Source organism: Bos indicus, chromosome 19 (assembly GCF_029378745.1).
Source record: "Bos indicus isolate NIAB-ARS_2022 breed Sahiwal x Tharparkar chromosome 19, NIAB-ARS_B.indTharparkar_mat_pri_1.0, whole genome shotgun sequence".
In the NCBI taxonomy this organism is placed as follows: Eukaryota; Metazoa; Chordata; class Mammalia; order Artiodactyla; family Bovidae; genus Bos; species Bos indicus.
In genome coordinates this window covers 34,397,046-34,410,827 of record NC_091778.1, presented here as the reverse complement: position 1 = coordinate 34,410,827, position 13,782 = coordinate 34,397,046, and the positions used below count along the sequence as shown (strand labels likewise).

The 13,782-nt window shown below is 57.2% G+C and overlaps 1 protein-coding gene across 1 annotated transcript in view; it reads right to left on the bottom strand.

Moving 5' to 3' along the window:
• Positions 1 to 13,577, bottom strand: part of LRRC75A (leucine rich repeat containing 75A) — a 34,491-nt gene extending 20,914 nt beyond the window's left edge. The window contains exon 1 of the mRNA XM_019980429.2: positions 13,179 to 13,577. Coding sequence (XP_019835988.2) covers positions 13,179 to 13,430 — 252 coding nt within the window. The 5' untranslated portion in view covers positions 13,431 to 13,577. The remainder of the gene's footprint in view (positions 1 to 13,178) is intronic.
• Positions 13,578 to 13,782: the final 205 nt, after the last annotated feature.

Sequence of the window (13,782 nt, the reverse complement as noted above, 5' to 3'; positions counted from 1 at the left end):
CTTCTGGCTCCCTGGGAATCATCGTTAGTGTGGCCTTGGATGCAAGATCCTGGAGCCAAGGGTGTGCAGCGTGCGCTGTCCAGAAGGACATCCAGGAGGAAGCTGAAGAGGTGGGGCCTCGAGGGAGGAAAGCTCTGGGAAAGACCATGAGAGGAACAACGACAGACAGAACCCAACCCAGAGAGGAAGCCACCCGGATGGGGAGTTGGAGGAGGAAAAGTCTGGGGGTGGGAGGTGGAGGTGGAGGACTGCAGAAGGAGGAAACTGGAGGACTTTGGAGACCACCCCCTGGAGGTGGCACTGGGCCTGTGGCTCCCCTGCTCCCTTGACAGTGTCCTTAACTCAGACAGGGTTGAATCAACCAGAACATAACGGGAGTGAAGTAGCTCAGATACCTCAGAAATGTGTCAATCTGGCATCTTACACATTTGTAACCTTTTAGAGGATCAAGTGGGCTTCCCAAAGAAACTGCCTGCCAAAGCAGGAGATTTAGGAGACTCCGGTTCAATCCCTGGGTCTGGAAGATCCCCTCAGGGAGGGCACGGCAACCCACTCCGGTATTCTTGCCTGGAGAACCCCATGGACAGAGGAGCCTGGTGGGCTACAGTCCATGGGATCGCAGAGACACAACGGAAGGGACTTAGCTCCCATACACAGAGAATCAGGTAAGTCAGAGAACCTAACAAATGAGACCTGCATTCCAATTTGAAAGGGGTGAGTGAGTAACTGAGGTTGGGCTTATGATTTTAAGCAGCCTGCCAAGGGAGGATTTGGCCAAGTCTGTGACAGTTTTGAAATCTTTAACAGAACTTCATATCTACCCTATTTATAAGCTTAATATGTTACATTTTAAGAACTGCTTAGGAGCTTGGGAAAGTCCTGCTTTTTAGGATGGCTATTTACAAACTTAGGAAAACTGGACATATTAAATTTGTAAGAACACTAAGATATCTAAATAAATTTAGTTAATGAAGTTATAAGCCTCCTACCCTTAAATGTGACCACTGAAATCTACTAGATTCATAAACAAAATAATGGCATTTGTAGATTAAACTTAAAATGTTAGGGAAATGGTAGGCTTTAAGTTTTTCAGTTCAATATAGTGAATCATAACTGAGAAAATCAAGCACCCATGAGCACTGTGCGTACATGTGTATATATATATGTGTGTATACATATACGTGTGTAGGGCAAGTGTGTATGTACATGTGTGTATATGTGTATGGATGGGTGTGTATATGTAAATGGGGTGTTTGTGTATGTTTGTGCAGTTTGTATGTGTGTATATATTAATGTGTGTGTGGAGCGTGTGGTGTCTGCACAAAAAGGCCCCAAGGACCCTGTAAACCTCCCAGGGACACAACAACGAGGCCGAAGTCGGTTGGCAGGCAGCTGTCCTTGTCCTTGTGTCCCCGGGGAAAGAGGTATTGAGTGTGCCCACACCCACACCCACACACTCAGACTTTGGAAACACCAAACAGCAAAGCAAAAGTCACGAAAGCAATCTCTGCCCTGGCCTCTCCTTGAAGGAAACGTGCCAGTGCTGGCCTGCTTGCTGGCGAGCCCACTCCTGCCGGGTGCAGGGGAGGAGCTGGAGCCCAGGAGATACCCACGGGCACTGCTGGCAGGCCTCCCCACAGGCCCCAGTCACCACTGCCCCCTGCCTGCTGACCCACCTGGCTGAGGGGCAAGGATGGGCTCTGGTCCCATCCCCTGTTCTCATGAACGGGCTCTCATGGGCCCGTTCTCATCCCCCAGGGGTGGCTGGTGACTCCTGTGCTCCCATGACCACTGGCCCTGTGGGGTCTGAAGGTGGGCAGGCACCCCTCCTCAACCGTGACAAGTGCCCGCGGGTCTGCTCTCCCCGCCAGGATGCAGCAGGGTGGCTTCATGGCTGCATGCTGTTTGTGTTTTAACTTTGAAGTCTTTAAAATAGACACCCTTTGCACAAAGCAGGCCTCTGGAAAACACATGTCTGACCACTGCCAAGTGTAATTCAATTAAAATCCAAGAAGCAGCAGTAGCAACAAATAAATAACAAAAGGATGCTTTCTCTTCAGAAAATCATAAAATCAGCTGGAGGCCCAGTAGGCCTGAGGGGGTCTGCTCTGCTCTCTGTGGTCACGGGTCCACCCAGGCTCTGCTGGGGCATGATAGGAGCCCCCAGACCCAGGCTTGAGTTAGCCCCTAGGTCAGTGTGGCCCTGGGCACCCTCCTGTCCCGCTGTACGACAGCACCCCCACCTACAAGTGAGCTTGTCACCAGCTCTTTCTTTCCAGAAAGTGGGAGAGAACAGCAGAAGAGGCCTGGATCACCAGGGTTTGGAACCCATAGAAGAAATTCAGCAAATAGCACTGCATTCCCCCCATCGGACCTTTCAGCTACTGTGCTTTATGACTCTGAAAGGTTGGTGGCATTCCCACTATTATACTCCCCAATCTTCCTTTCCAGTCCCAACCAGCTCCGCATCTTGTGGGTCTGGGATTCTACAGAAAGACTGGGGCCAGCGGGTCCCTGAGGTCTACCGGCTCCTACACTCGATGGATTCTCAGCACTCTGTCATCCATCCTGCATCCTCCAGATCTCTACTTAGGAAATAATCTGTCGCTGAAGCCTTCCGAAGCGCACTTAAGCCCATTTGTCTCTCTTGTGGTTAATGTTGTCCATTTTAAATGAAAGGTTTGGTCCATTGTGGAGGGAAATGTAGGTGACAAAGAGGTGGCGGGGGTGACTTCCAGGCTCCTTCTATCTGGCTCCCTGACAACCTGCTTTCCAAGCAGGACACATCTCATGGAAATAGCCTGTTTCTCAGGGTGAGAAGTCAAGGACCTGAGGGTTGTGAGCAAGTGGCAGAGACAGGGGTGGAGTGGGCCCTGGAATTTCTTACTCCACCTCCCACAGCTGCCAGCCCTTGGAGAACATATGTAAGTCAAGGTTGTCCAGAGAAACAGAACTGATAGGGTGTGAGTGGATGAGAGGGAGAGGAGGGAGGGAGGTGTAAGGAATAGTGACCATGGGATCTGGCAAATCTGAAACCTGGACGGCAGGCTGGGACCCCAGGAAGAGCTGCTGCCACCACCTCCTCAGTCTAAATACAGCACCCCCGCCCCCAGCCTCTCCTCTCAAGGTCTCAACCGATCGGACAAGGCCCACCCACGTGTGGAAGGCCGCCTGTTTACTCAAGGTTGACTGATGTAACGCTGCTGCTGCATGTGTGCTAGTCACTCAGTTTGCCCTACTCTCTGTGACCCCATGGACTGTAGCCCACCAGGCTCCACCAGGCACGGGATTCTCCAGGCAAGAATACTGGAGTAAGGAGCCATTCCCTTCTCCAGGGGATCTTCCTGACCCAGGGATCCAACCTGGGTCTCCTAAACTGCAGGCAGATTCTCTACCATCTGAGCCACCAGGAAAGCCTGACTTAATGCTAATATCATCTTAAAAATATCTTTGCAGTAAAATCTAGACTCACATCTCACCAGAAACTGGGTACCATGACCTCACCAAGAAGGCACATAAAATCAACCGCCCCCGCACACTGAGAGTCTTTACCACTTTACTTTTTTTTTTTTTTTTTATTTTGGCATGTAAGATGGTTCCCCAACCAGGGGTTGAACCCAGGCCTCCACAGTGAAGGCCCCAAGTCCTAACCACTAGGCCACCAGGGAACCTAAAGGGTCTTTACCACTTTCAATCTCTAGGTCAGAGGCAAGGCCCCAGGCACAGCCTCCAAGAGCAGAGATGAGTCACACGGGATGGGAAGTCCAGCTCGAATCCAGCTCACACCCAGGTGCGGGGCTCGGGGGGAAGTGCAGGGAGAGGAGGAAAAGGCCCCCCAGGCTCCTGGCTGAGGGTGAGCTGCCCATTTCCCCAAGGCCTTTTCTCTGGGCAGTGGGGAGGGCAGGAGTGGACCAGGGAAGGAGCTCTGGCCGGCAGACTCCGCCCCACCCCACTCCTCCTCGGGGCCTCACTGCCCCACAAGTGGAAGAACCTGGGGCCACAGCCAGCAGCACCGAGAGGTATCGGTGAGTCCCAGAGACTGCAGGGCCAGGGCAGCGTCCCTGGGGAGGGAGCGGTTCTGCCCGTCTCCGCGAGTCACAGAGTTTGTCCTCATTTTCCAGGGACTCTGGGAGGGCGGCCGTGCAGGTGGAGGTGGGTGGAGTGAAAGGGCCCAAGCAACAGGCCCACGAAGGCCCAGAGCTTCCTGCCAGGGTCTCAGGCTCTCTCCCATCCCAGGGTCCCTGGGTTCTGCCCACAGGTTCTCCTCAGCAGCCAGACTCCCTCCAGAGCAGGGCCCACGTGTGACACACCTGCTCGCACGTCCCCAGCCAGCTGCCCCCGCTCCTCTGGGTTTCCTGGCCAGCTGCCACCAGTCTTCCAAAAGCTGTTTCTCTAATTCCACCCCACTGCCCGCTCTCCTATTCCAGGCCTTCCCCCACCTCCCAGAGCCCCGTGCCCCCCAGAGTGCCCCCATGTCTGAGCCCTAGCTCATGGATCATCCTCCCAATGAGACACGTCACAGCACAAATACCTTTATCAAGCTCCCCGTGCCTAACCGCGCCTATTCTCAGCCAGCAGGCGATTTCTGGAGACGTGAGAATTCTCACAACGGGTAACTTGCAATCTTCCGAGTCTGTTTCCATCTCCGAGAACCTTCCCCTCCCGATGGTCCCTAGGCTGGCAGCTGCTTGGAAACCCCGTGGGAGTTTTTACCCCAAAACTCCACAACTCCAGGAGAAAATGGGGATGAGGTCTGCGACTGGGAATGACAGGAAGTCCAGAAAACAGGCTCATTCCAGGAAAACCCAACTGAAGGGAGTTCTTTTATCTGGAGAGGTGGATGGAGGTTATTTACAGGAAACGGGAGCATCCAGAATGCGTTCATGCTAAGTCACTTCAGTTGTGTCTGACTCTTGTGACCCCATGGACTGCAGCCTGCCAGGCTCCTCTGTCCAGGGGATTCTCCAGGCAAGAATACTGGAGTGGGTTGCCATTTCCTTTTCCACAGAGACAGGGATATAAACAGTCTGGGAAGCTGGAGGGGAATTCCTGGGTCCCCAGGACATGGGTGGGGATTGGAGATGATGGGAGCTTAGCAAAGAAGGTGTCTTGAAGGTCCCTGTGCTCCTAAGTCCTATGGGCCTGACTCCAGACTCACTGAAGGCATCTTTGACTCTGTTTGACACCACTGGGAGAGGCAGGAATGTTAGGCTGGAAGAAGGTGCCCAATTGCTTCAGCTTCCCAATTGAGGAGGAAGGGGACAATCGTCCGGCTCAGAGGCAGAAATCATCCCATTCTGGCTGGCATTGCACTGCTACCTGCTTCAGGTGACATGGGAAGGCTGTGCCCGAGGGCCCACATGGGAGAAAGGCTGAGCCTCCTGACTGGCTTCAGCTGATAAAGACTGGACTTCTGCATGACTTCACCAAGGTGGCTAAGTACAGCTGTGCAGGGTGTGCACTGCACAAGGGTGTCTGGGTGGAGTTGAACTTGCTGAGCTTTGACTGTGTCTCCACCAACCAGACAGGTGTCTCCTACTTCTCACAAAGGCACTGTGTGGGCCTGGGGTGGCCTTACATCTCCCTGGAGGCAACTGAGGGGATGAGGCATCCTTGGGCCCTCTGCACTCCTCACTGAATGGCCTTCACAGCTCCAGTCCTTGGCTGTCAGGAGCAAGGGTGTGGCCACGCTCCATGGAGCGGCAGTGAGCTCATGAAACATGCCCCTTACAGGAACCACTCTCTCTTCAGGCTGGGTTCTGCTCTCCTCTTTCTCCAATATTAATTCATCTTGGCCACCACCATCTCAACATCTTATTTTAACAAATAAGCCACTGAAAAAAGTACCAGTTAGGTCTTCCCTGGTGGCTCAGTGGTAAAGAATCCACCTGCCAATGCAGGAGATGTGGGTTTGATCCCTGATTTGGGAAGATCCCACATGTCACAGAGCAACTAAGCCCGTGCACCACAGCTACTGAGCCTGTGCTCTAGAGCCCGTGCTCTGCAACGAGAGTAGCCACCGCAACGAGAAGCCCAAGCGCTGCAACTAGAGAGCAGCCCCATTCTCCGCAAGAGAACAGTCCATGCAGCAACAAGGCCTAGTGTAGTCAATATAAATAAAGAAAAGAAAAAGCGCCACTTGGAGAATGTGCTGGGGGACAGATGGGGACCAAGGGCATGAGAAGGGGGTGTGGGCAGGAGAGGCTCAGGCCTGAGTACCAGGGCCACTTGCAGGGGCTGTCAGGGCAGGTGAGACAAAGCCCCACCTGGGAGCTGGTCCACTTGGGAGCCCTGAGGGAGGAGAGGTTTGTGCCTGTATGTGGGGATCAGTCCTAGCTCTTGCACAAACTGGGGACAAGGGAGTGACATCAGAGCATGACAGGGACTCTGGCTCACGTGTGAATGAACGGGTCCATCCTGAGGCCACAGGAGCCTGGTAGAAGCTGTGAGGCAGTCAGGAACCTCAGTGGTTACCTCAGCCACACAGCCTCTCACTGTGCTGGTGGGCAAACTGAGGCCAGAGAAGGGAAAGGGGCTGGCGAGTTAGAGTTAGGGGCCCCCGGTCCCCAGAGAAGGCTGCCACAACTTGGAGCCCTTTTTCGAGGCCCTGCTGAGCACATGCTGGCTTCCTGATCCTCATAATCTGTCCATGAGATGGGGGAACAATTTTACTCCCGTTTCTCCTGCCTCCCGGGGCCTAGAGCAGTGCCTGGAGGGGCAGACACCAGACTGTACGACAGACAAATCTCTTCGAGGTCTTATTTTGGCTCATCTGTATTTTCTCATTTTTGAACAATTGTCTTGTTCAGTTGCTCGGTCATGACAACTTTGTGACCCCGTGGACTGCAGCACTCCAGGCTTCCCTGTCCTTCACTAACTCCCAGAGTTTGCTCTACCTCATGTCCACTGAGTTAATGATGCCATCCAACCATCTCATCCTCTGTCGTCCCCTTTTCTTCCTGTCTTCAATCTTCCCCAGCATCAGGGTCTTTTCCAATGGGCTGGCTCTTCACATCAGGTGGCCAAAGTATTGGAGTTTCAGCTTCAACATCAGTCCTTCCAATGAATATTCAGGGTTGATGTCCTATAGGATTGACTGGTTGGATCTCCCTGCAGCCCAAGGGACTCTCAAGAGACTTCTCCAGCACCACAGTTTAAAAGCAGCATTGTTCAAAACAATGATGATGCACTGTTTTTTTTTAAAAAAGAAAACCTACCATTTCTTACTTTAAGTGAGATCCTGTCGACCTCATAGGACTATTTAAAGAGCTAAATAAACAGGAGAAAATGCTTTATGGACCGGGAAGCAGGGCACGGGCAGGAGGGATGTCCCTAGAACTTCCCCCACTCAAGGCGCTGGCCCCTACCAGACTAGACAACGAAATGACCCCCACTCCTTCCTGTTCTCACGGTCCCCGGCTGCCTTCCTGCCATGAAGGCTAGGGGGTGGGGGCAGCCCTGGGAAGCTGACCAAGATGATCTGAACAACAGAGATGCAAAGTCTGCTTCTCACCCAGGGAAAGGGAGAGACACAGAGAGGAGACGGTGGGAGGGGGAGCGGGAGAGGTCGAGAAAAGCTGGGATGCAGAGGACAGCGTGGGCGGGGGCAGCCGTGGCTGGGGGCACGGCCCTCAGGCCCGACGTGAGGCCACCCTGCAGGTGAACACTACCCTTCTCCACTCCTGCCTGACTCCTTGTCTATACTGGTGAAGATGAAGTTAGAAACATCGAAATGCCACATCGCCTGAACAGCAGCCGTCGGCAGAACTCCATATGGCTGCAGCAGCCAGGAGTCTGAGCTAATAAAAGTTGAAAAAAAAAAAAAAAGAAGGCTGGGAAATGCTCCCAGAGAGCCACGTGGGCGCTGCTTGGGCCAGCGAGTGGGGTGGGGAGGAGAGCCAGGCACTGTGAAGGCCAGCCCCCACCCCTGCCTGGCCGGCCAAGGTCACTGTGCTCATTAGGACAGCCACCTCTTCCAGGGGCAGCGATGGAGCCTGCCATTTTTGACCACTGCCCCCACCCCAACCCCTGTTTCTCCTAATGAGAGTGGATAGGACACAGCTGGCAGGCCAGGGGAAGGAAGTGGATGGCAGGCTGAGACCCCCACTTTGGGGAGGGGATCTCCTCAGATGTGGACCCCACCCCTCAAGCATCCTGATGGGGAAGCCAGACCAAGACCTGAGTCACCTGGAAACTCTCTTGCAGGTGGCTTCTGCCTGCAGGAGGTCGGGGGAGTGTTTTGGCGGGTGCAGGGGGAGCCCGAAGGAGGTCTCTCCCCACCAGACCTGCAGTCAGGGCAGCTGGCTCAGCCTCAGGCCCTGGCGTCACTCCTGGCCACACAGAGGTGGCCGCATCCCTGGCCTTGGAAACCAGCAGAGCAGGCCTTGGTCTGGGGCTCCCCCTGCCTTGGCACCACTGGAAATGCCCAGCCTGGCCAGAGAGCAGCAGGGCTTACAGAGGGAGGAAGCTGTCTCTCTGCGGATGGAATCAACATGATTCAGCACAAGGAGCGTGGAGGCCGGGCCCTCCCGCCAGGCTCCACTCCCTGCTGCCACCTCAGCGGAGGCCCCAGACGGCACCTGCCATGGGGTCCCTGTGGTGCCCACGGAGCCCGGGCACCATGCCACTCCTCTCTCCAAGAACACCACTGCCTGGCGGGCTGCCAGGAACAGCCAAGCCCTGTGGACAGGGCTCCTGGGAATCCAACCAAACGAAAGCAAACTTGCCAGATCTCTCGACCACACCCATGGGCCTGGCAAATAAGCCCCGGGGTGCGCAGCCCAGACCCAAGGGCTTGCTGGGGACACACCAAGACAGCGTGTCCCTGGCGCACGACTCACTGCAGCTCGCCACAACCTGTGGGTGTCAACTGCCTGCCAGGGACAGAGGTGGTGGTGGGGGTCTCCACTCTCAGGAAATGTGGGACTTAGTCTAACAAAATGGACAGCGGGAAAAATGACGTACATACGGACGGTTAAATCCATACAGCCTAACGGGCAACTGAATCTCAGAGTCCATGGGCTGACGTGGCCCAGGAGGGTGGCCTTGGAAACATAAGGAGCATTCCATGGAAATGAAGACGTGCATCCCAGGTGGAGAAGAATAAGATCAAGGCTAAGGGTGGGGAACTCCCTGATTATTCTGGGGGTTGTCAGATGAAAAAGGCAACCTCTTGCTCATCTTTCTGCCGAGCTTCTGGGTCCCCAGGGAGACTTATCCAGACCCCTGGGGCAGCCAGCACCCTAGGTTCCTGAGGGCTCTTTTCTGCATTGCGGGGGTGGCTTGTGTTCCCAGGTGTAGCGTGAGGCCAGCCCAGTCACCCTGGTCATATGGCCTGAGCCACAGCATCAGGCTGACCCTAGAACTGCCCTGCCCAACAAGGCTGCATCGTATAAACCAACCCAATCAGATCCTCTTTACAGAAAAGCTGGGAGATGGGCCACTTCAGCCTGGCGTGTGCTGGGGGAACTGAGCCCCTACTCTGGTGCTCTATGAGGCTGGGAGACGACCGAGTCTGGGACCTGGGGACTCAGAGCAACCCCTGTACCCAAGAGATGACCCCCACCTCCTACATGGGCTGGCACTCGCCCTCTCTCCACGACTAATGGGTCCTTCTTCCCAGGGCACCTTGAAGACTGCAAATGTGAGCCGAAGACTTAGGAAGCAACACCTGGAGAAGAGGGAGGTCTGGAGGAGGGGACCGGAGCAGCCTCTTTCATCCACAATTAGCTTCTTTCACCCCCCAACTCCCGGAGCACTGCCCCACACTGCTTCTGAACTTTCAGTGAGTTCTGGCCCAGACTGAGCCCTAGTCAGACAGACAGAATCTAAAACTTCCCGGGCCCGGCCTGAGAAAGGGGACCGAGACCCTGCCAGCAGGCCGGCCAGACCCCAAGCAGATTCTCTTGTTCCTTGCCGTTGCTGCCATGAGAACGGGTTTAGGTTTGCAGAGCCGACGCAATCTCACACAGTTGTAGCATCTGGTCTGCTCAGTACCTCAGATACCCTCAGGGAAACGAGGAACACAACTCACAGGTTATCGGCTGGGTCTCAAGTGGGAGCAGACTGAGGACCAGAATGCAAGCTGCCCGAGCTGACCCTTGGCCCTAGGCTCTTCTCAAGATGGCACAGCTCCTCAAGGGAAGGGGACTCCCCTTGGCTCCTTCCCTCAGCAGGCAGCTTCCTGGGAGCCTGCTTCCCTCCCCACTGCACAGCTCAGCATCCTAAACACCAAGGAGGCCTCCCTATACTGCTTGGGCAAGGGACATGCAGGGACAGGCTGGAGAGTCTCCAGTCAGGAAACTCCCCCAAATCTAAGACCAGAGAGACTCCTAGATTCAGAAGCAGAGGCACCGGCAGCCACAATCCTTCAGCCCACTGCGACTGTCACACATGGTCCCCAGGCCCCTGTTTCCACATCCTGAGCCAGTCGCAAGTCACACAGGTGGGGAAGGAGAGGTCCCAGACGGGGGTATATTCTGAACCTGGGGTCTGTGAACCCTCCAACATTCTTGCAGGACTGTGAATGTTGGCGCATTGTTCTGGGAAGAGTGTGGAGAGATCATTCAGGGCTACAAAGAGCTCACGGCCCATAGAGACCAGGATAACCTCCAGCCCCCTCCCACGGGGCTCTGGGCAGCCACACACATGGACAAACACAGGAGGTGAGGATGGCCGTGACCGTGACCGTCTGGGCTCCCGTTCCCTCTGCCTGTTCACCTGCTCACCGATGCCCACCCTTGTGCTCTGTGGGGCAGGAACGGTGTCCCAGCATGACCGAGCCCTGAGCTCTGCACACCCACCTCCGCCTCCTGTTACTGATGCGCCCCTGCTGGTCCGACCCTAGGGAGCCCTGGGTGTTTCCTGTCTCTCAGTGACTGCTCATTCGCTTTCTGAACATCACCACCCCCGGCCTAGAGGAGGAAACTGGAAAGGAAAACAAGATTTGGGGGAAAGAGCCACTTCTGTGCACACCACAGATGCAGCTCCTCATCCCTCCAAACAGCCTCAGGGTCCTAGAAAACCACCTCTTGCTTCCCACGGACATTTGGACACTGGGGCTCCCGTCCCATGCTGCCCAGGGCTCCCAGCCACTCCCTGGAGGGCCCTGATCTGCACCTTAGGCAGGTCCGTTGCCGGCTCTGCAGAGCCCACAGACCTCAACCAGAGGTCACGAGAGCCCAGGACGTGCCTGGAGCAGGAGGGCAAGTTATTCTGCTGTTTTCGCAGCGAAGGGGAAGCCTGGCTGACCTCCTCCGACCCCCATCAGCTGTGCCACTGTGTCAGGACAGAAGAGTGTCAGGACACCAACGAGACACCATCTGTCAGGAAATGCTCCCTATCTCAGGGACGCTGTGGGTGACACAGACAGTATTAGTCGCTCAGTCGTGTCTGTCTCTGTGACTCCATGGACTGAGGCCTCTATCCATGGAATTCTCCAGGCAAGAATATTGGAATGGGTAGCTATTCCCTTCTCCAGGGGATCTTTCCAACCCAGGGATGGAACCCAGGTTTCCCGCATTGCAGGCGGATTCTTTACTGTCTGAGCCACCAGGGAAGCCTGTGGGGGACACAGGGATGTGTCTACTCTCCAAAAACCAGGGGGAAGCTCAGGTTCTCCAGGATGTGGAATCACACTCATCCTGTAGGCCCCACCCGAACGACTGGCCCTGACTGGCCCTCGAGAACAGGGGCTGCACTCTGCTTTTTCAGCCCCAGGGGGGCGTGCCTTGACCCCCACCGTCAGCCCCTCCATGGTCCTGTACCCTCTGCAGCACCCAACCCAGTGCCGGGAGACAGCATACGATCAGAGAAAGCATCTCACCGTCTGGTTGCAAATGGATATGATGGTCTGGAAAACCCATTATTCTGATAGAAAGCAAAACAGTTTCCGCAGAGGCCATACCCTGGCTTTCAGTTCTTGAAAGACAAAGAAACACACACCACTAAAAAGTTACTAAGTGTGGAATGTCATCTTTCTCTGAAGATTCAGTTCAGAGATGGAACCTGGGGAAACAGCGGCGTCTCAGGTTGCCTTCTGGATGCTGTTTGGGAAAGTGGAGGGGAGAGCAGAAACCCCAGGCTTCCCAAGCCCCCAGGCCTCTGCCTCCCTCTCCCTGTGCGCACACACCTTGGGAACACACACTCCAGGGTGACCACACACCAGATACACAGTGGGGTGGGGGGGTGCTACAGACTCCAGGAGGGATGAGGGTCTGATTGATTTCTGAAGCTCCCCCCAGGAAGGCTCTCTGACAGCCTCTTTCAACAGTGATGGGAGAACTTCAGACAGGCCACCTCAGAGCCCCTTCCCCATCCTCACTGGACTCCACCACTGAGCCAGAATATGGGGCTTTGACTCAGCTCCCCTGCAAAGGTCTGCCAAGAGAACCCGGAGGGATGCAGGAGGGGCGCCTTCCTGCCTCTCTCCCACTGGACAGAATCCACGGAAGGGATGAAAAAGTGAAGAAGGAAAACAAGCCCAAGAGAAGTGGACAGCAACGGCTCCAGGGAGACCCAAAGCAGAGGGGACCCGCCAGAGGTGCCAAGGCAGTCCCTAACCAGGGGGATCAGGCTGAGGGCAGGGTGCAGGCAGCCTTGGAAGGCCCTGCGGCCAGCCGGTCCCACGGGAACCGGGCCAGCTCCCCCGCCCCACAGCTCGGCTCCAGGCTGAGCTCCGGTCAAAGTTAGTCAGAGGAGAGAAGACGTGTCTCCCACCTGAACCCCCTCTCACCCAGGCTGCCTCCCGACGAGCGAAGCCCCTGGGGGCTGGAATCTCACCAGTCCCAGAGCTGTGCCCTTGGACTCCCCCTGGGGAAGCTGACAACTGCGCATTCCTTGAGGACCCTTGATGGGAGAGACTGCCAGTGGGTAGGGGGTAAGAGAAGCACCTTGGCGCAGGCAGGCGTCCCCTCCCGCCCACCGCCCCGGGCCAGCCTCCTCCGCTACCTGCGGAGGAGAGAAACGGGGACGTTATTCCAACAGGTCCCCCTCGGCCGGGCCTCTCCGGGCAGCCTTCCTCCGCCCTGCCCCGAGGCCTCAAATTCAGGGGCAGCGCCGAGGCACCTGCGGCTAGACCGGGCCCGGTCCCCGCGAGAAGGGGCCCGGGCGGTGCCCCTGGTGCCCCGGGGCCTCCTGGGCAGGGGCGGGGCGCCCCCGCGGCCCCTCCCGGCGCTCACCTGGCGCAGGTGCTGCAGCAGCGTCCCCGCCTCCTCCCGCCGGCCCTGGCGCAACATCCGCAGCAGCTCCTGGACCATGCCGACGCGCCGGTGGTAGGGGGGCAGCCCCGCGCCCGCGCCCGCGCGCCCCGCCTTGTCCCCGGCGCGCAGCAGCAGCGACGCCCAGAAGTCGGGCCGCTCGCGCCGGGGGCCGGGCGCCGCGCCGGGGCCGGCTCGCTCCGCCAGGCTGCCCTTGGTCTGCCGGGTGCCCATGCCGCCGCCGCCGCCGCCGCTGCCGCGCTCTCCGCGTCCCCGCCGCCGCCCGCCCGCCCCTCGGCCGCCCGGCGCGCGCCTCCCGGGCGCAACTTTGGGGGAACTGTTGCGCGCGGGCGGGAGGGCGGGCGGGGGCGCTGGCCGCGCTCCTCCTCCGCGCTCCCCGGGCGCGCTCCCCCGGCGCTCGCCGCCCGCCGGCCCCGCCCCGGCCCGGCCGCCCCGCCCCCGGCCCCGCCAACGCGCGCCTCCGGGCTCGGCGCGCCCCTCCTCGCCTCGCCGCCCCTTGGCTCCGCTCGCCCGCCCTGCGCCCCCTCCTGGTCCTCACCACGTTCCCCAGATGCTACACGATCGC